This window comes from Malaclemys terrapin, chromosome 5 (assembly GCF_027887155.1).
Source record: "Malaclemys terrapin pileata isolate rMalTer1 chromosome 5, rMalTer1.hap1, whole genome shotgun sequence".
NCBI lineage: Eukaryota > Metazoa > Chordata > Testudines > Emydidae > Malaclemys > Malaclemys terrapin.
This window is the reverse complement of record NC_071509.1, coordinates 138,841,185-138,867,162: the sequence shown is the minus strand read 5'-3', so window position 1 is coordinate 138,867,162 and position 25,978 is coordinate 138,841,185. Positions and strand designations below refer to the sequence as shown.

Below are 25,978 nucleotides of genomic sequence, written 5' to 3'. Positions count from 1 at the left end.
CCCATAGCCATCCCTTTGACTGAACAATCTCCCAAGTCAGCCCCCTCTTGTGTACGTGTCCCCTTTTAGCCCGCCGACACAGCTGTACGTGAAGTGTGTATTATTCATAAACTGCAACTGAACTTCAGTAATGGGATGTAGAGGGATGTACTGACGTGAGGGAGCCCCTCTTCTTCTGGAAAGTGGGAGGTACGGAAGAATTGTGAGGGGAAGAGCTCTGCAGTGTGGTCGTTTCATGCATGGGCCTTGTAGAGCGGGTAACGGTTTAGGAGCTGCTCTCTTGTAATAGCGTGTCACGTGGTACAGAAATAGGGAAGCTTATGTTGCTATTATTATTTGTACTGCAGTAACACCCAGGGGCCACAGTGAGGGCTCAGCACCCCAACGTGCTAGGCACTGTGCAAACAGGCCCTGCCTCACAGACCTTCCAATCTCCATCTCAGCTTTGAGTTAGATTGCTTGAAAGTAGCAGTTATTGCCAGCGTGACAGAGACCTCATGTGTGGGGCTGATGGTTCCGCAGAAAACTTTTGAGTAGATCCCGAAAAATGGGTGCAGCGTAACAGGGGACTTGCGTAGAGAAATTTGAACATTCCTTGTGCTGCAATCAAAGTGCAGAAGAGATTTCTCTCCTCTTCCTCCCCTACAGATAAGTGATGTGGCACAGAGAGAGCCGTGTCGCCTTTCCCTGTTTATTCCCACCTAGCAGTGACTAATCCGAACATCCCCGTCCTTTCCATTTTTCTGCTGTCCTACGCAGCCTTTGAAAGCGCTCTCCATGAGGACGCTGGTGCGTTCTGACAGCCTCCCTCAATAACCAGTCATGTAGCAGAGCAGCGATGTGGCTCTAATCCATTTTTCACTCATGTCTTGTCAGAGCCATTATTGTCTCTCTCAGGGTACCAGACTGTCAGAGTAGAAGAAATTTCATAATAAATCGTACGGCACCTTATTTGCATTCAGGTTTCCAACCATATTTTAGGGATTTTTTTTTAATATAGTTTTGGAGGAAAATGCAAGTGGAAAAAAATGTAAATGGGGGTTGTCTGCTGTTGATGGGTTATCCAAATGAATGTTCCTTCCTTCGGAAAGGCAGTTTAGTCACCGAGAAAAAGGCTTGTGCAGTACAGTTTGTTATTGTCACCACATGCTATTTTGTTAACATGAAGTGCGTCGAAGGTGCTGCGCGTGTCCATAAGAGTTGTCACATTAAGGGAACTATCAGTTCACTGATTGCAAATGTTAATCATGTCTTAGTATATTTTACCCTTTTGGAAAATAATGGGATAGAGATGATACCAATAGAGTTCTACGGAATTTAAACAGGGGTCTAAAGAAATGAACTCTAAAAGCCTGTAAAGTTGAATAGAGAACTATATCCCTACTCTAGAATTCCATGCTTGGCGTAAGAATGCTACAGAAAGGTTACTATTCCACTTCTGTAGAAAATTCTCTTCTTGCCTGATTCCCTGTATACGTGAGCTGACTTGCAAATCCATGTCAGGCCCCAGTCCTGCCATTAGATCCATGCAGGTGTGTGCCCTTATGACAGTCAGAGACCTTTGGGACTTCATAGGTTTTAAGGCCAGAAGGGACCATTATGGTAATCTAGTCTGACCTCCTGCATAACACCGGCCAGAGAATGTCACTCACTGATGCCTGCATCATAACTTCCAGTTGAACTACAGCACCTTTTTAGAAGGACATAAAGAGATCCTCACTTTCACATTTACCGAGAGGATTTGGGCAGCCTTTGAACCCAGGACCTCTCACAACCTAGGCAACAGTCTTAATTTTAGGCAACAACCCCCCAAAGTGCCATTTGTGTAAAAGTGCCAGGCGTGGGCATCCATCCAAACAGATTCAATTGCAGGTTTGGGGCCTAAATGTGTAGGGGCGCTGTGTGAGGGGACAGAAGCGGCGATTGTTAGGGGCACAGTGCTGGTGTGAAGTAGGGAATGTTTAAATATGGACAGGCAAGGGTGCATGCGGGTGTGGGAGACTGTGCATAGATGTGTATGTGAGGTCATGTACATGGAGGACAGGTCAAGAGTTAGGGCCAGAATTGCCACATATTAAACCATGATCATTGTGAAGTCCAGATGCCAGGTCGTTGGTGATTGTGATTGGAAAGGAAAAATTCTCTTCCTAGTTAGAAACCACAGAGCCACATTCAACCCCCAGTCACTCCCATGTAAAACTACTGAAGTATGGTTTGTAGCCATGTAAACAAGGGCAGAATTTGCCCGTTTCTTAAGAACCCCATCCATTACGTTTGAAATCAATGTTTTGTTTTCTCTCTGCCTTATTATTCCTGCTCTGTATTTTTATGTCAGCCACAAAGATATAATCTCAAGTGTACACAGGAAAAGGGGGAATGATTGGTACTGTTTTCCGAGATAATCAGTTTAATGTCAAATTCATGCACATTCCATCATAATGAACAGAACAAACTGAGCTCAAATTCAAACAGTGGGAATCTGACTCAGAGAGAAAATTAAAATGAGCAACGTTAATATCCTGATTTCTAACCCAAGTGAGACCTGATCGGTCTCAGAACGAAATCTCCTGTCAAATCCCTCACCCACCCCAAAATATAATTAAGTTGTGATTTCCATTCTGAAACAGTATCTGCGCAGTGAACTCAGCAGGGACTGCTGCGGTATATGTCGAGGTGGGTGGGTGAAATTTAACATTCTGTCCAGGTGGCCATGTTATGCTGAATTTTTAGATAGCAGGCTTTCAGAAAATGCACTGAAACTTTATGTTCTCCATGCCACAGAAGTCTGATGTGGGACTTTGCCCCCGGTGTCAGTGCTTGCACCAGTGCCCTAGCATGGTAGTAAGGGGGCACTGTTAAATTCCTGGTACTGCAGATACTCTACTTCCAGTTCTTGCCATAACCAGAATTTCCAAGCACTGACCAAGGACAGAGACGGGTTCTGTTCAGATTTTCGGCAAAGCTTCAGCTTGCACCTTCATTTCACCTGAACTCAGGTGCTCACACACCCTCACACGGATGTCACATATCACACAAACAGTGGCAGCTGCGAAATGTCACATGAAAGTGGCTCAGGACTCCAACTTGAAGTGGTTTCTACGGGGCCTGATGTGGTGGGACCCTGATCCTTGATGCTACTGTAATACAAATAATAAATAGCCATCAAACTGATCCTTCCTGTGAGATTCAGACAGCACCAAGAAGATACCTGCCCATCTGCTCCTACACCCTGAAATATGCAGACCATTCAGTGGCAGCCGTGTTGTTTCACAGTGTAAGCAGGGATACCTCTTTCCATTTTTACCTGCTTTTTATATATGCAAGGCGAAGAAACAAGCAGCACTTTAGAAGATTTACCGCAGAGGGACGGAGAAGGTGTGGAATTCTAAAGGAGTGGGGGAGGCATTAAAATACACTGAGTGGGAAGGCCCTTGGAGTAGCATCGCACCACTATCATGCAGGTGAACCTACTTTGTGTCCCCGTCTCTCTTCTCCCCAGGCTGACAGAGGCTGCGATTGCTGTGGAGACAGCATGCCCAATCACTGGAAGTGTCTGACGTGACCCACCAACAAACCTCTGTGTTGAATTAATAGAGATAATATGAATGTTCTTGGAACGCATCTTTACTGAATCAGAATTTCTCAAGGCTCAGTGTCAAAATTAATATGGCATCCAACACTCCAACAACTATCCTATGACGTTTAAGAACATGGGAACTGCCATAATGGGTCAGACCTGTGATCCATCTAGCCCAGTATCCTGTCTCTGACTCTGTCCAGTACCAGAGCATCCGGGGGAGTGTACAGAAGAACAGCCATTGATGGATCTGTCCTCCATGAACTTATCTAGTTCTTTTTCAGATCAAGTTATACTTTTGGCCATCACAACATCACAGGGCAGTGAGTTCCACAGGTTAATGGTGTGTTGTATGAAAAATACTTCCTTGTGTTTGTATTAAACCTGTTGACTATAAATGTAACTGGGTCACTCCTGATGTTTTGTATTGTGGAAAGGGTAAATAACATGTCTCTGTTCTGTTCCACACCATTCATGATTTTTATAGATCTCGCTCACATCCCCCCCTTAATCATCTCTTTTCTAAACTGGACCCAGCCCTAATCTTTTTAGTCTCTCCTCATGTGGAAGCTGGTTCATACCCTGGTTCATCTTTGTTGCCCTTCTCTGAACCTTTCCAATTCCAATCTTTTTTGAGATGGGATGACCAAAACAGGACGCAATTTCAAGGTGTCAGCACACCACGGATTTATATAGTGACATTATGATATTTTCTGTCTTATTTTCTATCCCTTTCCTAATAGTTCTTAACAGTCTCTTTGCCTTTTTGACCACTGCTGTGCGTTAAGCTGAAGTTTTCAAAGAACTATCCAGAGGTAATAGCTAATTTAGAATCCATCCCTATATAGTTTTCGTTGAGATTATTTTTTTCCAGTGTGCATTACTATGCATTTATCAATGCTGAATTTCATCTGCTGTTTTGTTGCCCCATCACCCAGTTTTGTGAGATCCCCCTGTAACTCTTTGCAGTCAGTTTTGGACTTAACTATTTTGAATTATTTTGTATCATCTGCAAACTTTGCCACTTCCCGGTTCACTTCCTCTTTCAGATCATTAATGAACATTTTGAACAGCACAAGACCCAATACAGATCCTTAAAGGACCTTGCTATTTGCCTCTCTCCATTGTGAAAACTGACCATTTATTCCTACCCCATTTTCAGCTTTGTGAAATTGGCCATATTAATTGAAATGTAACACTAATGCTCACTGTTTAACATATTTTTGTCAAATAAAAGCGGAGCTTTGGCTGGCTCCAAAAGGCATCCCAGTCATTCTTTTTTGCCCGTAGGCATGGTGGTGGGAATGCATGGCCTTGTGGGAATTTCCACTGCTAAACGGAAAAGCAGAGATTAGCCAACATTGCAGTGTTCAGTTCTGTATTTGGTTTAGGCTGGGACTGGATTCAAGTTTGAGGCAGAAGGAAGGCTAGGATTTGGATTTAGCAACACTGAAATATTGCCAGCTGATGATCAGATGAGCTTATGAGATTTTCTGGTCCCTTGAGCAGGTTCTCATGAGATTTGGATGGCATCCAAACCACAAAATAAACCCACGCCCAGGACACATACCCTTTGGATGTGACCTGGAACCAAGTGTGAAAGTGAGTCTGAGTACTCAAATCCAATCTCCGCACCCTCCATTTTGAAGGGGTTCAAATTCAAGATTTTCTCTTTTGATTCATCTCTCTTAAAAGTGCTACTTTATCGCTACAGCATAAGATTTTACACGAATTCCAACCATTACACTTAGTAATATAATCAAAGTGAATAAAAATGAAACAGATGATTAACTGACTCTTACACTCCATAGACAGACTAGTCACACACAAGCTATAAACATCTAATCACACTGTTGATATTCAGTGTAATTTACAGCAATTATTAAACGTACTGAGATAGAATTAAGTAGCTTTTTAACCAGTTTATTAAACAAGGAAATGTGCTTCAGCGTATACAGAAAGGAGAGTTACTACTCAAAGGTGTACCTGCAAGTAAAACAAAGTCATTTAAACGGATCAATAAACCTGAGCTGCATGGGTTTATCATGCATTTCCCACACCCATTAAAAGGCATTGTGATGGCAATGCACAGTAAGCAGACATCTTTGGAATTACTATGAGATCGTGTAAGATTGCTCATGACATTGTGTGATCATTTCACATTCCTCCCTCAAGCAAAACTGGGTTATCACAGTATATCAGGATTCATGAGAAGTCTAGCAAGAGCTTATGTGTTAAATGGAAGTTTCCATTCTGAATCCAAAAATGTGTGCGGTGCTCATATGTGAACTTCTGGAGAGGCTGGTAACGCTGCTGCAAGACCTACTTTCCTCTGAGCTGTTCTGTACTAGCATCCTGGCTCTCTCCTTCCAACCTTTGAGCAGGCCTTGACATGGGATTGCCCAGTGAGGTGTTCTTCTGCACAGTTACCCCTCTGCCTCGGGAGAGTTTCTGGTGTGGCCTAGCACCCAAGTGAGCAGTGGCTGCTGCTGCTTTCATAGTCACGTTCTCTGGCTCTGTGCACCCAGTGGCTGAGGGCCCAAGATTTGATTTCAGTAGGACCCCAGGCACAGAACCAAGACTGGCTGAACTATTGAATCTTCTGTTCTTCGAAGGAGGGGCCAAGGGTGCCTGCTGGCAAAGGAGAGGACATATAGTCCCGTTGGTAGGGAAGAAGAACCCAGGACCTCTTGCCAATCCACAGAGAAGTAAAGGGAGTAAAGGAGAAGTGAGGAGGGTAGGGGGATATCAACCTTTTTGAACTTTTTTGCACCTGAATAAACGTTGGAGTTCAGGTCAGGAACTGTGGCTTGATTGGGCTGGCTCCATTATTACTGAATTGCTTCATCCATCTCTAGTCGTGTCTGCGAAATGACTGCCTGTCATCACTGTATCAAAGGTACATAAGAAGAACTCCAGAAATGCCTCAATCCAGCGTGTATCTTTCTAAGGTTATAGCGTGTGTAAATTCCAGGCAAGATCTGAACCGGTTCTGGCTCTCATCTCTAATCAGGTTTCCAGTCTGCATCCCCAACTCCCAATAACTTAAATGGGAGCTAGTGGGTAGTCGGTGCAGCATAAGGGAATGCTCTACCTTTCAGAACTGGGCCTTATAGAAGCTGTAAAAAAGCATTCTCATAAAAGGGGTTGCAGTTTTCCAAAGCATAATACCAGTAGAATAGAAAAATGATTTGCACATTCATCAGTGGCCTAACTGCAGTGACTCATAACCAGAACAGAATTAATATAGCTTCCATCTGTCTCTACAAGACCTTTCAGAAACCACAAGTCAAACTATTGTTGCTAAGTAGGTGGCACCAACTTGTAGCTCTTCGCTTCCTTGCTATAAACAGCATAGTGTTTTCAAATGCATTCAAACCCAAAGAGTAGGCCAAAGGGAAAGTAATGTAAACAGGAAAGCAAATGCTGAGAATTAAAGCCCCTGGATAGCAAAGCACTTAAGCAAGTGTGGAGGCCCACTGCAGTCACTGGGCCAGATTCTCAGCTGGTATAGATCAGCATCAATCTTCCAATCAAAGAGCTTTGCTGATTGACACCAGCTGGCACAACGGGGTTACTTGTGCATGAAGTGTTTAAGAGTTTTGCTGGCTCAGGGGTTAAGTCTGCAATAATAATATTATTAATAATAATAGGATTGACATACTTAATTCTTAATGCACAGCATTAAAATGCTTATTCTTGTTATTGTGACACCTTAGATGGTACATGGCACATTTACCAGATGTGCATGGCCAGTTGCCAAACACAGAGCCAAAAGTCAGACAAGGAAACTCGTGCCCCGAAGAGCTTGCAGCATTCCGGTGTGATGTTGGGCAAGTCATTTAGATCTCTCTGTGCCTCGCTTCCCCATCTGTACAATGGGGACAGTTGCCTTGCCCTGCTTTGCAGGGTGCTGTGCAAATAAACACATTAAAGTCTGTGAGGTGCTCCCATAGGACGGTGATGGGGGCCAGGCGAGTAAAACAGATCTAAAGCTACAAATAAGCTGAGCAGTGGTGGGTTAACACAGACCGGCTTTGTGGGGGGGATGGGTTCAGAAAGGATTAAAGGAAGAGTGGGAGGCTGTCAGAGTTATGAGTGAGTGAATGAAGGGAACCATCAGGAGGGAAAGTGGGTTGAAGGCCTAGCAACCCAGACAGGGGGTGTGAGGGAAGGTGGGGCATGAACTGCAGCTCTAGTGCGGGCTCACACTGTACTGTGCAGGTGGGGAAAAGGCACATTTGACTAGCTTTCATGCGTTTGCCAGGACAGCTGTTTCTCTTTCCTATGGGAGCCTGTCCCTGTGCTGTGCCATTAGTACAGCTCTGCTCCGTAGCAGGGGCAGGCTGTGGAGAGCCAGTACTCCGCATCTATGGCTCTTCCACATCAGAGCTGGACAAAGCCTCCTTGCAGCCATCCTCCTGTGGGCTGAGGGATTGCACAGGCCAAGGGATCCTCCCCAAAGGTGTGGATGGAGAAGAGCGCCGGAGGCTGCAACATTGGGGGAGAGGATTCTATCGCCAGCTTCCCCCCGTGAATCTCCCCAGCTCATGGCCCATTTTCTGGGGCTCTGCACTGGCAAGCAACTTTGGCCTTTCCCCATGAAGAGCAGATAAAGTGTGTACAGCGTTACCACTTGCCGGCGGTCCAACATTGGCTGCCTCTGCCCTGGGTTCTTAAATCTGGTACCCCTGGGCACTGTGTGTCCTTTCAGTGGCCACTGACAGAACTAATGAAAATAAAATATTGGCCTCCCACCAGCAGCAGCCACTGCAGAGAGCCGGCAGGAGGCCCCATCTGCCTGAACTGCTCTACTGTCTTCTGGGGGCTCTGAGATCTAGCTACGGAGCTGTCGAAGCAACAGGGAAAGCAGCCAGAGGCAGAAACCAGCCAGGCAGCCTGGCCCCTGTCAGTGATGTAATTTTCCTCCATCGCAGTTACAAGGAGCAGATGTTCACACTGGAAAACCAGGACCAGTGCAGGGATGATTTGGGGGTGAGGGGACTCTTTGAAGAGGCAGGTGTGGATAATTGTACTAGCAAGTGTTTGAGACGTCGGGCTGGGGAATGAGGGTTCACTGCATGACCCCGTGGGACAAGGGAGAAAGGGCAGCGTGGCACCGTGTAGCTCTGAAGAACTGGACCATGAATGTTATGTGCCATGCGAGTGTCAGCTCGCGAGGCGGATGTATCAGCGGATTTCCCAACCGACTGCGTTGTGCTGGGCAGCCCCTCCCACCGTGACATGGAAGTGGGTGTCTGGTGGGTTCCTCTACAGCAGGGGTGCTGGGCCTTGTGCGTGTAAACCCAAGGGGGAAAATGATGAGCAAGACTGGGGGCCAGGGAACCCAAGCTGTCTGAATGAGAGAGTGACTGTGCCGCTGCCAGCAGTTGTGAGGCCTGAGAAGAAATCCATGGCTAAGTAGCTCATTTGCATGACAATGCTTGCACTTCAGCTGACCTCCCATCAGACCCACCCATTCTGTGAGACCATGTTTGGTCTTGAGAAAAGAAGACTGAGGACATCAAGTCTGTTAAGGGATGTTATAAAGAAGACGGTGATCAATTGTTTTGCATGTTCACTGAAGGTAGAACAAGAAGCAATGGGCTTACTCTGCAGCAAGGGAGATGTAGGTTAGATATTAGGAGAACTTTCTAGTTGTCAGGGTAGCTAAGCACTGGAATCCTCAGCCTTGGAGATTTTAAAGAACGGGTTGGATAAACACCTTTCAGAGATGGTCTAGGTTTATTTGGTCCAGCTGCAGCCCATCGGGCTGGATTTGCTTCCAGCCCTACTTTTTTATTATTCTATGATGATTATTGTTATTCCAGTATTGCTCAACCAAGATCGAGATCCCAGTTGTGCCAAGCATGGTGCAAACAGAGTACAAGTCAGGTCCTGCACTGAATAGTTTGCAAATGTCCCTTTTTTGTCTAGTGAAGTAGATGCACTGGGGACGTGAGCTGGATATCGCTCAGTAAGGAGGACTGCACCTCGCACTTAAACTTAGATGTGCCTATCACACCGTGTAGGGACTTTCAAGTGCAAAGGCCACAGAATCCCTTGATTATTTGGGTCTTTGACGATCTTGTTGACCCTGTTTCTCTTTGGTGTTTATTCTTTGGTCTTCCCCATTTTGGCCTTTTCCTTTGAGTCTTTCTTGAGAAGTTGGCTATGTATTTATTTGTTCTTCCTATGGTGCCCATCACTGTGGTTATGTGGATGTTAGTCAAAGTTGGGTCATTAACATTTCCAGTTAAGAGAAGCAAACCCACTAGGCTCCCCTTCAATCCCCAGCATTAGAAATAGACCTGTCCAGTCAACTAAGTGCCCAATGTTTAATTTCTCTACAATTACTGCACAGCTTGGGCAAAGAGATGAGGCTTGCAATGCTCTCAAAATGGATTGCAAGTGCTGCAGGATTTTCCATTGTTATGAATTTCTTAATAGTGTTTTGTTTTCTGGTCCCAGGATAAGAGATCTTACCTCACCTTCCATGTCTCTCTTTATGGTGTTTTGTCATGAAAGGTGACTCTTTTTGCAGAGCTCTGTAAGACAGTGCAGAAACTGGTCATGTCATGGTTCAGCTAGTCTAGTAATCGGTTTCAGACAGTGCTCAATGCTTGACGCTTCAGAGGAAGGACTCAGAGTGGTCCCATTTGTGCACTGCTCCATGAGGGAAGGGGATTTATGGTCTGAGGCCAGAAGGTGAACAATGAATACTCTGAAGCATGAGGATTGATGACCCTTCTCCATTTTATCTTAGGTAGTTGAAAGAAAAACCCTCCTCATGAAACAAAAACTCCACCCTTCTCAGAAATGGTTCGCAACACCAAAATAAATAAATCAGAACATTAAACGAAACTGTTACCAGCAGTGCAAAAATCACACCAAGCAGGGGCCAAGAAAAGCCAAACAGAAAAATGAAGAAAGGGGGAAAGCCCAGTAGGCAGGAAGGATGGTCTGACGGTCGGGTCACTGGCCTCAGACTGAGGAAACCTGGGTTCAAATCCTTCCTCTGCAACCAGATTTCATTGGTGACCTTGGGCAAGTCACTTGGGTCCAGATCCACAAAGGTATTTAGGCTTCTAACTTCCACTGAAATTGATTTATTGGACCAACTTCTGTTGGGGAGAGAGACAAGCTTTCAAACTTACATTGAGCTCTTCAGAAGAAGAAAAAGAGCTCGATGTAAGCGCAAAACCTTTTATGCCTCAGTTTCCCATCTGTAAAATGAGGATAATAGCACTTCCCTATCTTACAAGGACAGTCTGAGAGCTATGTAAGCAGGTAGCACCAAAGCCAGTCAGACACCGGGCAGTAGAAAGCCACTCCCAGGCATGTGTAGGAACATAGGTCCATATTACACCTGAGGGAACTATGGGTTCAAATTGAGTTTGGATATTAGCATGAGCAATAGGCCCAAAGCATGTGACCAAAAAGAGTAAGATAATGAAAAAGAGGAATTGTTTGTGTTCAAATTGTAGTGACCCTTGAAAACCAGTGTTACCTTATTTAAGGTTTGAGCTAAATAATAGAAATGAAGAAAACATGGTTAGTTGGGTACCAGGTGCAGTAAGTAATTAGTTATGAAAGTTTATTTAGAAAGGAGTGCTTAGTCCAATATAGGGTTACCATACGTCCATATTTTCCCAGACATGTCTGGCTTTTTAGTTCTTAAATAGAGGAATTTTTAAATATCTAAAAAGGTCCAGGAAAACACGGACGTATGGTAACCCTAGTCCAATAGCTAGGAAAAAATACAGCAAGGTAAGATAAGAAGACAACTTTGAAGAGAATTCGGCCATTAACCATTTCATCAGGCTTTAGCTAAGGTCTAATAACCAGCAATGACATCACTTGTTTGTTATAGTGTATTCTAGGGGTTCTTTGTCAGAGCTTTTCCTTATCCCTCTGGAGTCATGCCATGATGGGAAGGTGTCTCCTGGACCTGATCCTGTTGTAAGTATTTTGGCCAATGCTTATAACTGTATTGTTGCCCTGGTATAGTGTATAGATGTATACATTTATCTTGTATTTTGGATGTAGCCAACAGCTAGTGGCCTTTGAGACTAATAAAGGAATGCGTGTGCGGAAACTGAATCATGGTGAATCTTGATGAACTTATTAGGAAAATGATTTTCAACAACACAGGAGATCTTGTGGTTTGGCTTACCAGGCCACTAGAGAGGGTGCAAAGGACTCAGGTGCCCTAAACCAAATTTGTTCATCTGAAGCATCCAACTAGTCCTATGCACTCATGCAAGTGGACTGGGTCTGTTGTGATTTTAGACAGTCAAAATTGCACATGTCCTCCTCGAGTTCCCAGAAATTAAGATGTTTAATGTCACATTTTAATCAGTTTTTGGTATTCAGGTCCAAATACAATTAGCCGGAGTTTGTACTTTGTTGTATAAAACAGTAAATGTGTACAGAAATGAATACTCGTTCTGTATATTCTGAAAAATGCTGCAGAGATGAACTAAGCAAGAATCAACAGGAATAGAGGAGCAGGGCTATTATTTTCGTAGTATTTCCAGCCCCACAAACTAGAAATAGCACGTGAGAGCCAGTCTCCTGGTATGTCTATCGTGAGCATTCTTGAAGTGCTACAAGAGAGTCAGACGTGACATTTCACATGGTGAACCAGCCTGCACCGGATTTTTGAATGGCATTTTGTGGAGGAAGTTGCAGGAGCAGGGCTGGCAGTTCTGGAGAGTTTGTACAGCACAGTGGTTTTGTGGTCCATGACTTCGGCTCCTGACCATTACTGCAATACAAATAATAAAGTATAAGAACACGAAGAAAGCAAGAGAGTTTAAAAAAACACAGTGGAGGGCAGAAAATAGAGAGTTAAAAAGAAAATCATTTTGATACTAGTCAAGTCTAAGAGCCAGTATTCTTGGGGTTCCAAATCAAATAACAACACCTCTCAGAGACATAGGGGACAGATTTTCCTGTAGTTCTTAATTCTTAATAGAAATTGGTGGGTGCTGCCTAAATGGAGCTGAGTTCATTTGCCCTTTTAAGTGCTACTATAGGGATGTATCAAGCTCCTAAACTGTATCCCACGGGATATAGTTATCTGGCCATCATAACAACCTGAGATTCTGCTGAATTCACCTTGTATTTTTAAAAAAATAACAGTGCAGTTCTGAGAGAGGTGTGAACTGATTCACTCATCTCAATAGGGCGTTAAAAGGACACCATCAACTTAAATATCGCAAGTCTGTCTGAATGTGTTTTACCTGCTTTACAAGTGACACCAAAGGGTATTATTGTGGCTGAAAAATATCAAAGAAAAAATATTTTCAGGGTTTTTTTCCAATTTGTTTCCCATGTGCAGTTTTCAGCAAACAATATCATCACTGTTTCTCCTGGAACAGCCAGTTAGGTCATCAGAATCCTCCATTGTGTCCCTTCCACACAGCAAGCAACAGTTGAGAACAAATTTTTAATAGGAAAATATGATGGTAAGACCAAAAAAAAAAAAGGCAGACAGACTCAGTGGCCGTTGTAATCCTGAATTTACTTCTAACTTAAATTTTTAAACTGACCATATTTCAAGCTGATGATGCCCCTTTGACTCTGGAACCTACTGATGACATTTGAAAAGCGAGCTTTCCTAAATTAGGCTTCCAGAATACACATGCTAAAGGACACACAGTAACATGTCAAATTTATGTACATAACTGCACACACAAATAGCCAAAGAGAAGTGGCAGGAATACTGGTTGCAGTAAAAGAGCCTGGCAATTTTTTTTTAATTTAATGATGATGAATATAGGAATAACTTTACTAACAAAGGACTTGGTTTTACAGACACTTACCTCTGTGCATGTGAGTAATACCACTGAAGGACCTGGGAGCTTCCAGCCAAATTTTCAGGAGTTTTCAATGAATTGTGTGCACCCCACTTGAGATCCCTTGTATCTTGTATCAGAGGTGCTGAGTCCTTCTGGTAGGGGAGCTACAGATGCTGAGCACCTCTGAAAATCAAGCACAAGGCCCCTGATACTCAAAGATTTTTAGGTCCCTAACTGCCATTGAATATCGATTTCGGTGGGAGGTGCCTAAATGCACTGTACCTTTGAGGATGTGGGCCCAGGTGTCTCAAATTGGGCATGCAGAATTACGAACATACTGCGAATATTGGCCTTGTTATTACACAAGGGCCTCAATGCTGCCCTCAGTCTGTGTGCAAACCTTCAATCGTTAGGAGTAGTGGGCCTGTTCTGGATCAAGGGCAGTGATAAGTAGCTGGAAATGTGTAGCCTCATTCCAGGAGACATTATTAAGGGTTAATGTAACCCCCCTGCACAAAAAGAGGTTGATGGCCCTGCTATAAAGTTGTTGTGCCTATTACAAGCTGCTGTACTCTATCCCTCCGTGCTCTTCATGTCCAAAGCATGCTTTGGTGCTGTACAAAGACAGAGGAAGACACAGACCCTGCCTCTAAGAGCTTATGTTTTAAAGAGACTTGAGCTCTGTTACTAAAGCCAGTGTAATGGAAGTTTAGTGCTTGTGAAAGGGGCACATCAGTGTAGACCGAAGTCTTCTATTTGTCCTCAGACCAGGGAAAAGGTGGGCTTCCACAGCACTACAAGCTTCCTCCTTGCTGCCTTGCCAGCATGCCTGCCCTGAAGGAACAGCCTCTAGATTGACAGAGGTTCGTTCGGCCTCCAGTCCTTTTCAGCCCGGACTAAGAGTACCAACTCAGGGGCGGGGTATTCTGAAGTGAACACCTGTGCCCTGATGGAGCTAGGTGTGACCTGGGGAACCATAGATGTCAGAGTTGGCAATGACTTCATGGGTCACCCACGCCTTCTCTCGGCCAGTTCAGAATTGAGTGCTATGGTATATTTTCTAGCATCTTGTTCAGTATAGGATTATACATCGCAAGCAATGGGGCTTCCAGCCTTCCCTTGGGGGATTACTTCTCAGACTTGTTCATCACACTGCCAGTCAGTATTTCCTGATAAAGCAGACTGGCTTTTTAATTTCTCACTTGCATTCCCAAAACTCCCAGCAAGATCCCACTGATTCACCTCCTTGCTCTCTTTCCACTTACCCAACGTGTATATCTATCTGGCTCTTTCCTGCTGCATAAATGCATCCCAGTCCCTGATCTTTTAGTAGCTCTTCTCCAAACTCCTTCCATTTCCTCTACATCTGTCTAGTAGCGCCTCACCACGAATGGCATGGAATACTTGATGCAATATTCCAGATGCAGTCACACCGGACTCCCCTAAGAAAGGGTTATCATCTCCAAGCTCTGTGATGTGAAGCCCATCTCTCCCCAGCCCATTTAAATTATGGAACAGCCATCAGGTGGTGCTGTCTGTCAACTGGGCTGAATTTCAGCTGCTGACTTAACAATGAAGGACTTACATTTTAACCATGTATTCCCGTAATATGTGGTAGGAAAGAATTCTGGTGGATGGGACTAAATAAGTTATTATCTGTTTGTTTTCACTTGTGAAGGAAAGTCTGTTTGTAAAACATAGATCCCCTTTGAACTAACGATTGCCTCTGCACTTTTTACCAAACATACTTTCATCCCAGAAAAATTATGATTTCTAGCATCGAGGGTAAAGACTTGGGGAATGTACAGTTACTCATTTTTCTAGTGATGTGCAAAATGAATCCCAGTACCGATTGTCTTCTAGTTTATTTGCCCTCTCTGCTGCCTGAAGCTATGTTAGCCAAGATTTGTTCCAGAGATTTCAATGAATGATGTGGCATCCTACCTTTGGGAGATCCTAGGGGCTGCTGTGATTTTAGGATTGACAGCCGTATAATTGGAAGTCGGTCATTAGGTGGATCAAATTTAAAGAAGAAAATGGAGGGCAAGGCAATTTCTGAAAGCAGAGCAGGCTTTGGGGAGTATTAGACCCAGTGCTGTATTATTGCAGAGCAGTCTGAAGGTAGTGACTTTGGAGGAGGAATGAACTGTGATCTGTAATCTGGCTGTGCACTAGGGAGAGCTGCAGATGTCAAGGGGATGGAATCTTTTCCCATAGCCTAGAAGAGTAGCAGAGCTTCTCCATGGTGACTCCTGCAGACCCAGGGGAGTCGTCGAGAACAAGAACAGATTGGAAACAAGGCATAACTTTTTACCGGCGCGAGTAATTAACCACTGGAACAATTTACCCAGGGGTGTGGTGGATTCTCCATCACTGACCATTTTTAAAGCAAGATTGGATGTTTTTCTAAGAGATCTGCTCTAGGAATTATTTTGGGGACAGTTCTCTGGCCTGTGTTATACAGGGAGTCAGACAAGATGCTCACAATGGTCTCTTCTGGTCTTGAAATCTCTGGCAAAAACCCATCTCCATGCAGTGGGATCTGACCTGCTCCGAGCATGCCTCCAAAGCAGGGACCTTCTCCCCCACAGCTGTGATTGGAGACACACAGATGGTGCAAGGCACCCTGCATGGCAGAACGACCCCGCGGTTCCGCACTCAGAGCCTGTGGGGGGAGTGGTGGGCTGTGTCCCTAAGAAATAAATAAGAAATAAATGCAACTAGAAGGGATCTGAGATAACACGAAAGGACATGGTACCAGTATATGAAGGGTGTACACATTCAGGAGGTATGGTGATGGTATGGCTGTGTCCTGGGAACACACACCCCCTCCCGCCTAGCCCTCCAGGGTCCCAGCCAGAACTGTGGAAGAAGCAAAGAGAAGACCATCCCACCAGAACCCTTCCCAAGTTTGGCCGAATTCAGCGCATTCTGGGTCAGAAGCTGGAGAGCACCGTGCGAATAATGTCACATGCCATATAGAGAGTTTATGGGGCAGGTTTTCAAAAGCTATCAGGGCCCATTTCCAAGGGCTCAGCACCCATTTTTGCAACATTTTCAAAGGGCTCCTCATTCAACATCCTGAGCTCTTCTGAAAAGCTGGCCACTCACTTTGGTGCCTGACTGGCCGATGGGCCCTTGGAAGTCTGACTCCAGATTGGGGTTCTGAGCAGTTTTGAAAATCTGACTTTCTGTGTGTCTTCCGATCCAGTCACGGAGCTTCAGTTAAAGGGAGTCCCAGACACTGGGTATAAGGAAAAGGAAATGTAAACAATAAACATGTAGGCTGAATATCAGAGGAAAGTCCAGATTGCAATGGTGGAAGCTCCAGTATTTGCCAGTTAAACCCGAATGGCCAAATGATTGAAATACGAACTGAAAGTTACAATCCTGCACAGGACTCTGGTCTTAAAATATCAGATGCAAATATGTGCGTGCGTGTATATATATCTCTTATTTCTGCATTAAAGCATGAAATGTTTAATTTCAGACAAAGATGGCCTAGAGCTTTAGAACCTCATTTGTTGAAACTCTATTTCACTGCAGTCAGTATTAATAGCTTCTCAATGAATAGATTAGATGCTGCAAGTGACAACAAACCTATTTGAGAGAAATTTAATAGGCAGGTTTATTGAAGTTTATTAGCTCAATCTTGTTGGCTATTAGAAGAACAGAGCCTGATACATCTAAATGTCAAAGCGTTTGTTTGTGGGTACCAGCAAAATGCTGGAATACCTGTCCCGCCCCCCACCTCACCCAGTGAACGTGTCTCATTTGACTCTTCATCATTTCATTAACTGTTTGAGTAAATTGAATGAGAACTTGAATAAGAGAATCATTTACATACTTGGAAATTCTGCCTGTGAAGGACATTACTGAACACTGATAAGGAAAGCTCCAGTCAGAGCATTAAGTCTCGCTCAGACAAGCTTTCTTTCCTGCTTTGTGTGTAGGCAAACAAAGAATGTTTAATTTCAGACAATTTGCAGAGAATGCAGATAAATACATTTATACCAGAATTAATAAAAACTGGCTAGAATTCACACACTTCAATCAGCATAGCCCAGCTATTTCAGTACCAGCAGAATTAGAAAGTTGAATTCTCTTCTAGAGTTTAGCCTTAGGGAGTTGGAATAAGAAATCCTCTCAAATCAGGCATTTGTATTGTGAACCTGTGTTTCTCAACTCATTCACCAGTCTCCAAAAACGAATGAGAATTTCCTACCTCAAGGTCATGCTCAAATAACGTTAGTGAGTGAAATCTTTCAACGAGAGACCCATGACTGTGGTTGGTCTAGGTCAGGGGTGGGCAAACTTTTTGGCCTGAGGGGCACATTGGGGTTCTGAAACTGTATGGAGGGCGGGGTGTAGTATATTAATTTGCTTCCCATAGGAATGTGCTACTTATGGTGTACTGCTTACGGCTGCCCGTCCTGGTGATCTGAGTGGCATGGCAAGGGGGCGGCGGGCAGGGAGCAGGGGGGTTGGATAAGGGGCATAGGATCCCGGGGGTAGTCAGGGGAGAGGGAGCAGGGGGCGGTTGGATGGGGCAGAGGTTCTGGTGGGGGGGACGGTCAGGGGACAGGGAGCAGGGGGGATTGGATAGGCGTGGGAGTCCCGGGGGGGTCTATCAGGGGTAGATAGGGGTCAGGGCAGTCAGGAGACAGGGAGCAGCGGGGTTGGATAGGGGGTGGTGTCCTGGGGGGTGGGGTTAGGGGCGGGGGGTCCCAGGAGGGGGCAGTCAGGGGACAAGGAGCGGGGGGGGGTTGGATGGGTCGGGGGTTCTGAGGGGGGCAGTCAGGGGGTGGGAAGTGGGAGGGGGTGGTGGCCAGGCTGTTTGGGGAGGCACAACCTTCCCTACCCGGGATGTGGTGTATTAAATTGTTCCCCATAGGACTGTGCTACTTACAAAGCATCAGGACTGACAACCATGAGTAGTACATGGTAAGTAGCACATTCCTACGGGGAGCAATTTAATACACTACACCCGGCGGCTCACGCAGTGCTGGCGGCACAGCAGCTGAGGCCGTGGGGGAGGGGTCAGGGGCTAGCCTCCCCGGCTGGGAGCTCAAGGGCCAGGCAGGACGGGCCCGCGGGATAGATGTGGCCCGCGGGCCGTAGTTTGCCCACGTCTGGTCTAGTTCAATATCATTGACCCCAGCAGAAGAAAAGATGGTCCAGTGGTCAGGGTACCAGGCTGTATTCCCTGCTCTGACTCAATTCTTTTGCATGTCCTCATGCAAGCCACATGGGGTTAGATCCACAAAGGGATGTAGGTGCCTAACTGCCACTTCAGGTACCTGAATCCAAAATTTAGATCCCAAATTCCCCACTCAGCTGTAGGCCTCTGAAGTCACTAGGTACCTCGCTGTCTGCTGGCAAAGTCCCCGAGTTGCCTGATTTGAAGCAGGAACTTGAATCCAGGTCATCCAGGAGATTGTGCTAAGCACCAGGCTATATAGTTATTCTCTCTCTCTCTCTCTCTGGCCCAACGACGATTAAAGTATTTCATGTCAAGTGGAACAGCTTCAACAGGAGAGATGGAGACTCACCCCAGAATCCTCCAGATCGCAGAGGTCAGGGCACCGAGGTTGGAGGGCTGGGTTCCAGCTCTGAATCAGACTTGAGTGAGGTCTCTCACATCTCAGCGAGAGCTCTAACCTCTGGGCTATTGAGCATAGGGGCGGGGGAGGCAGTGCCACCTTCTCCTCTCTGTGCTGTGGGGGTTTTTTTGTGAGAAAAGGCTGACTTGACTTAGGGGCCTCACTCCAGTGGAGGGTTCATGGCTGAGAATCAAGACCAGAGTCGGGTGCCTAAGTCCCTTTGAACCTTCTCCTGGAGCTAGGTGCCTAAGCCTCCCCTCAGCATTTCCTATTGACTAGTTTAGGCAGCTCCCTGTTCAGCATGCTGGCTTCTGTGAATCGCAGCCTTAGGTGCCTAATTCTCCCCATGCCCTGCAATGGAAGACCTGGGGGCCTAAGCAGGGGCTGTGGATTTTACTGGGCAGCTAGATGTTGCAACTGTAACCCTAAGTCCCCTTTGTGGATCTTGCCTTTAGTCTGGGTCTTAGTTCCGCAGTTGTACAGTGGTACTTCCTACCTCACAGGGGTGTTGTGCAGATAAATACATTTAAGACTGTGAGGCTCAGAGATACTGTGGTCATGTATCATCAAAAGATACACTGGCCAGTGCCAGCTGCTGCAGGGGGTAGCTACTTACCTGTACAATACTTAGCATGCTGGGGTGGGAAGGGGGTTGAGGTTTCTTCTTTTTGAAGGGCATGCTGGCTAAGGCCTGGACAATTTTAGACTGGAATGGAGAAGGGTTGAAGCCAGGCTTAACAGACTGGGTCCATTTCCCACCAAACTGGGTATGTAAGTATGTTATTAATTGCACAGGGATGTGATCCTAGAGAAAGGCACATCTCTCGAGTAACTTTGTTAATTGCTTTTGAAAGGTAATGCTTTTTCACCAAGTCTGAAGAAGCACATGAATGCATTTCCTTTCTGGTGCCCACTGGGTAGACCAGACAGACGCTTCAAGTTCATTTAAAGGCCTTCCGCACTGCTTTGTCAGCCAGCTGTCAGCAAGAAGTTATTTGAATTGTGATCCTGAATGATATAGTCTAGACTTGAGTGACATCCACCTGTCAGCTTCCCTTTCATTCTTTGCTTTCATTGAATGTTTAAAAGCATACATATAGTTCATGGATGTGCAGTTTTCTATTAAACTCTCCCAAAATTATTTCTTCATTCAATATCCTCTTGCATCAAGGACGTGAATTTCTGTCTAGCAAAGGGGGAAATAAGGTACAATTCACGTTGCACACTATAGCTATAATGGTATCTACTTTCATATACACACAGAGTAGATAAACTTAACAATGACAGGTTTCAGAGTAGCAGCCGTGTTAGTCTGTATCCGCAAAAAGAACAGGAGTACTTGTGGCACCTTAGAGACTAACAAATTTATTTGAGCATAAGCTTTCGTGGGCTACAGCCCACTTCATTGGATGCATAGAATGGAACATATAGTGAGGAGATATATATACACATACAGAGAGCATGAAAAGGTGGGAGTTGTCTTACCAACTCTGAGAGACCAATTAAGTAAGATAAAAAAACTTTTGAAGTGATAATCAAGATAGCTCAGTCCAGACAGTTTGATAAGAAGTGAGAGAATACTTACCTGGGGAGATAGATTCAATGTTTGTAATGGCTCAGCCATTCCCAGTCTCTATTCAAGCCTAAATTGATTGTATCTAGTTTGCATATCAATTCAAGCTCAGTAGTTTCTCATTGGAGTCTGTTTTTGAAGCTTTTCTGTTGCAAAATTGCCACCCGCAGGTCTGTCATTGAGTGACCAGACAGGTTAAAGTGTTCTCCTACTGGTTTTTGAATGTTATGAATCCTGATGTCAGATTTGTGTCCATTAATTCTTTTGCGTAGAGACTGTCCGGTTTGGCCAATGTACATGGCAGAGGGGCATTGCTGGCACATGATGGCATATATCACATTGGTAGATGTGCAGGTGAACGAGCCCCTGATGGCATGGCTGATGTGATTAACAATGTAAAGCCTTTAATGGGCAGTTATAGTCAGAAGAGTGACTGTAAAAACTGGCATCATGGGGTTTGTCATTTGTTCTCCCTCGGCTTCTGTATCAGATTTGCTGAGTTTACAGTTCAAAAGATGATTTTTCGAACTGAGAGCCCGGCTGCCTGGGATCTAAAAATCATTCCTCTTAAACCTCCACCAATAATAAAGATTCTGGTTCAGAATTTAGCTTAGTAAAAGCCATGCATGGAGAAGACTAGAACTTGGTTCCCGCTTTAGTAGCTGTGTTGGTTCTGCATTGCTAACAACAGTCCAAGTTGGCTTTGTCAGTAAAATAAGCAGCTATGACTCAAAGATGCCCACAGAGTTGGTATGTTGAGTACAGCTGAGTGAGTATGGCAAACAAATAAAATAAAAAAGGGGGGGGAGGGCACACAATTATTTGGATTATAGAAGAATTCATTTGGACTGTATTTGCACCTCTTTTTATTTGCTTTGGGTGCATATTCTAGCAGATGACTTTCCTGACAGGCACTTTTGCCAAAACAGCAAATGTAAGCAGAATATTTGTGAAATGCAGATTTCAGATTCATCATGTTGACTTTTCATTGACGAAACCTGATTCTAACGACCAGATGCAGATGACAGTTGCTCACGTTAAATAATAAACTTGCCTCTGAAGTGGACCTCCCCAATCAAAGGTCGACTGTGAGTAAGGGTATCGGAATCTGGCCTTACAAGTGACACTCATCCAGTCCAGCAACAGAAAGAGATTGCGTGACAAATCCAAAAAGCTCATCTTTAAAATATCAAACTCTCTCACAGACCAAGAATAAGTCACTGAATAGATCCAGCAAGTCATTCTGAATAACACATCTGAGAAAATTGTGATCTGTCTGCTGACAATTCATGAACAGAAAAAGAGGTGAAATGCTTGAAACAATTATTTGCTACGAATTATTCACCCAACTCTGGTGTTGAGTAAGAGAGTGCCATTTCACAAGGTGAATCTCGGTTTATAATCACAGTGTATGAACGCTTTATTGGAGATAACCTGTAACTGAGTATCTATGAACTTTGAAGGTGCTCAGAATCTCAACCAGGATCTAGATCGGAATTGCACAGCTTCCTCTTCAGCTATATATTGGCTTGAACCAAATCCTAGATCAGAACTTTTGCGTTGTTGAAATAGAAATCTGAGTATTGCTGTTTCTTTGTGTTGTGTTGTTCAGAGTTACAACTTCTGATCCTGGTATGCTATGGTTACTAGCCTTTGGCTACTGGCTCCGTTTTTAGTTGGCTCCTCTCGTTAGACAAAGACACCCCAAGACGTGTGTCTGGGATGACCCTTGATTCTTTCCGACTTCATGGCCACACGCTTCCATGTAGAGTGCAACAATGTTTTGGAAAGCAGAATTAAGGTGCTATCGATAACATCTCTTCAACTTACAGAACCCCGGGAATTTCCACTCACAGAAGCTGACAACCAGTCACATGTAACTAAACAAATACATTATTTGTTTGCCAAATATGCACAATATGCAAGTGCCATGAGAAACCGAGCAGAGAGGTTTTATGCAAGGAAGGCTATCACTAAATTCTAGCTACATGAAGAAGATATTGGGGGCATACCCTCAGCTTGTGTAAATTGGCATTGCTCCATTGAACACAATAGAGCTATAAGTGAATAAATAAATAAATACAAACTATGAACCAGATGCTTCTGGCTGAGGATATTGGGCAGCCAGCCAGGGAGAAGTCAGACAGCACATAGCAAGAAAGGTTCCTCACGCTGAGTGGAATCAGAACAGGCAGTTCACATACACAGCCTGCTTCCATCTACTTTGAAACTCACACACCCCGACCTTCGCTAGCAACTTTCAAAGCACCTTTCCCTTCCAACCTGTTACCCCACTCCCCACACTTCCCTATCAGCGAAGTCCGCACTCTGTTGCCATAACGGCTCCCACAGGCTCTGTTGCTAAGTGCTCTAGTTTGTCTGGTACGCTGTTTCTTTGGGGAAATAATACGCTTGTCTCTCGCTCCCTTTTCTTCCCAGCCACTTGTTACAGAGGAACTGGAGTCTTATGGAAACCTTTGATATTTTTAGAAACCCTGCTGCTCGGATCACATGTTTTCTATATTTGGCTTTGCTCATTATTTATTACCAAGGACATTTTCCTGCAAACAGGAGGGTTGTTTGTGAGTTCACCTGCCCCCGCTGCTCATTCCTCATCTGAAATCCTAATCCCGTTTCTAGTAGCCCTGGTGGTTGCCATGGTGATGTTGAAGTGTCACAACGAAAGCAGGATGGGAACTCAGAAGTGTGGCTAGTGTCAGGGGGTTGGATTTTTTTTTTGTTACTGACCCTCCCTTTTGAAAAGAGAGCTCGTCTTTTTTATTATTATTTTTGGAATTAAAGCTTTAATTATTGGTCATTTGGAGCCCCCGAACCCCCCAGCAGTCACTGGAGCTGGGAAGATTGTGCTTCTGAGATTGATTAATAATAATACCCATCTCTTATATAGCACTTTTCCTCCACAGGCTTGAAAGCGCTTTACAAAGGAGGCCAGTAGCAGAAGGGAGGGTCTTGAGGGCAAAGTTAGGAGCTGGATCCAAATGCTTTAATAATAACATTATGTTTTATTTTCTTGTAAAGACCAAGGTTCTGTTTGCTTTGACCCTCCCGTTTTTGGGTCCATGATCCCAGCCTTCTTTTACGGTGGGGAAACAAGCAGGGCCAAATTCTGTGCTCAGTTACGTTATAAATCCAGATTAAACCCTCTGACTTCCGCAGAGTTAGTTACTCCAGATTGGCACTGCTGTAACCAAGAGCAGAATTTGGTCCCCCCAGTGAAATGAAATCATTTTTAATGGAAATGACCTCAGTAAGAAAGAGGAAGATAGAAAATAAGCTGCTATTAATCTTGTTTAGTATATTTATACGCAGTCTGTGTGAGGTCAGTTTCTGTCCCTCTCGCATTGGAGAGATATTATTCATTAAGAGTCAGATTTTCAGAGTCTGATCAACTATGTATTTTTTTTCAAGTTTCCCATCAGAGGCCAGTTGTCCATTTAAATGAAATGCTGTGAATAGGCCCTAACGTACACAGGCTGGTAGTTCACTTTGTGTTGCATTGAGGCTTGGTTTTTCAGGAAGTCCACTTCCATGGTAAAAACAACGAGGAGTTGATACAGACTAACACGGCTACCCCTCTGAAACCTGTCACCTCCATGGTAGAGTCCCACAGATGTTACCAACTGCTGAGTATCCTATGTGAGATGCGTGAGGGGGTGGGGTTCAGTCCAGTCCCCGGTGGGCAAGCGTCAGCATCACAAAATCAGCATCACATCTCAACAGAGAGGCCAGCCCATAGAGCCTGGTTGTGCTTGTTATTAGTGGGGTGATGCCTTCTGGGGTTGTGATGAGGTCTCAGGAAGACCTGCACTGCCTTTGAAGTGCTCTAAGATAGAGAGTCTCCAGGTTCCTCACACTAGCCCCTTCCATCAGCAGTAAATCCACTCCAGGCAAGACACCCCCCAAAGGGGCAAGGCCAGAGCCATGGGCATCCCTGCCCCCCAACCAGCAAAGGAGGTAATGTTACCCCTCCTGAAGGGCAGAATTCCTCCTCCCGTGGGGTGGCAGAGCTCTGCACTGCACCAAGCCCAGGGCTGGGCCTCCAGGGCTTGGGCAGCGTGTGCTGTACAGATGGGACCTTTGGAAGGGCCTGTGTTAAACTGGAAGCAGGAGTTTCAGTGGATAACCGTAGGCAGTTTCCAGCTCTTTGTAACAGAGTGAAATATACAAATAATGTATATTTATTTATCGGCACATAATGACATGGAGCCACCTCCTGGACCAACAGCACAACGTGACACATGGACCCTCCTGTCTCGGGACTGTGTCAGCTGTGCCCCAAAATGGCTGCCACCCTCTCCCCCTCTCACGTATGTTCTTTGTAACCCCTTCTGTTCTGTCAGATTTTCCCTTTTGTTGCTAAGTCATGTTCTGCTTCCTCTCCCCCAGTGACTCTCCCCTGCCCTCCAAACTCCCCACGCCCTCCCGCCCTCACCACAGGCCTTCATGTTGTTGTGACTGGGGGGTCCCTTGGCATGCCCCACGGATGAGCTGAGCACCTCAGGAGCGGAGGCGGCTGCCTGTTTTGGGGGCTGCAGTGGAAACAGGGAGGGTAGGCTGGTGCCTTTTGAAGTGCCAGCTATACCCAGGGCTGCACCTTCGCAGCAGGTTGTGGAAGCAGAGGTGTCATTCTGTTTTCTTCACCCCTACTTCTCTTCTCCACTGTCCTGCAAGCCCCCTCTTGCCTGCTGTAGCACCTCTTGCCCCGTCAGGGCCTGCTGACCTGGCAGGGAAGTGTGATAGACCAGGTTAGGCCAGGAAGTAAAGAATATGTATGCGCTTGACTCTTCCGGCCAGTGACCGAGGGAATGTCCCTTCTCCCTGCTCCTAGTCTGAGGGTTGGTCTTTGGTAATGATGCTGTGATCCATGTCAGATTTTCAACTGCCCCTTCTCATAGATGTGTATTCCTGCTGCGAATTGGCTAAGGCAGGGGAGGGAAGTCACTGCCACACGAACCAACTTCCTTCCCTTAGACATAAGGTAGGTGTCTCTGGTCACATGCCGAAGAGCAAAAATCCAGGAGCTCGGTCTCCTGAAGTCTAGCATAAAGAACAGGCTGAGTTGTGGCCCCTCAGCTTCCTCTACAACTAGGTTGTAGTTTCCAAAATGACAGCCAACGAGGACGGGAGTGAAAAATGGTATTTGCAAAGGCAACGTAGAGCCCTGGAATAGGAAGATCTCTATGGGCTGCCTGGTCCCGTCTGTAGGAACTCTTGAAAGAGTGATGGTGCTTACGCTTGAAGGGTACATTGTTGTTGCACAGTAAGCTGTTACTGTGTAGATTTAAAGCACAATGGATAGAATTGTACCTGCTCTATTGTACATAAATAGCTGCTCCCGGAATAAGAGCTCTCATGAGTGCCCAGAATCTTATGGAAGCCAACATTTTCCATCCTTCCT

General features: G+C 45.2%; 1 protein-coding gene across 28 annotated transcripts in view; it reads left to right on the top strand.

Moving 5' to 3' along the window:
• The window catches only part of ADGRL3 (adhesion G protein-coupled receptor L3), an 802,265-nt gene that overhangs the window by 739,123 nt on the left and 37,164 nt on the right, over window positions 1-25,978 (top strand). Inside the window, exon 25 of one of the 28 annotated variants that reach the window (XM_054030155.1) lies at window positions 3,500-4,820. The exons of the other annotated variants lie outside the window; for them this stretch is intronic. Within the exon in view, the coding sequence (XP_053886130.1) occupies window positions 3,500-3,504 (5 nt within the window). The 3' untranslated portion in view covers window positions 3,505-4,820. Of the gene's footprint in view, window positions 1-3,499; window positions 4,821-25,978 lie in introns of those variants that run through there. 28 annotated transcript variants of the gene reach the window in all.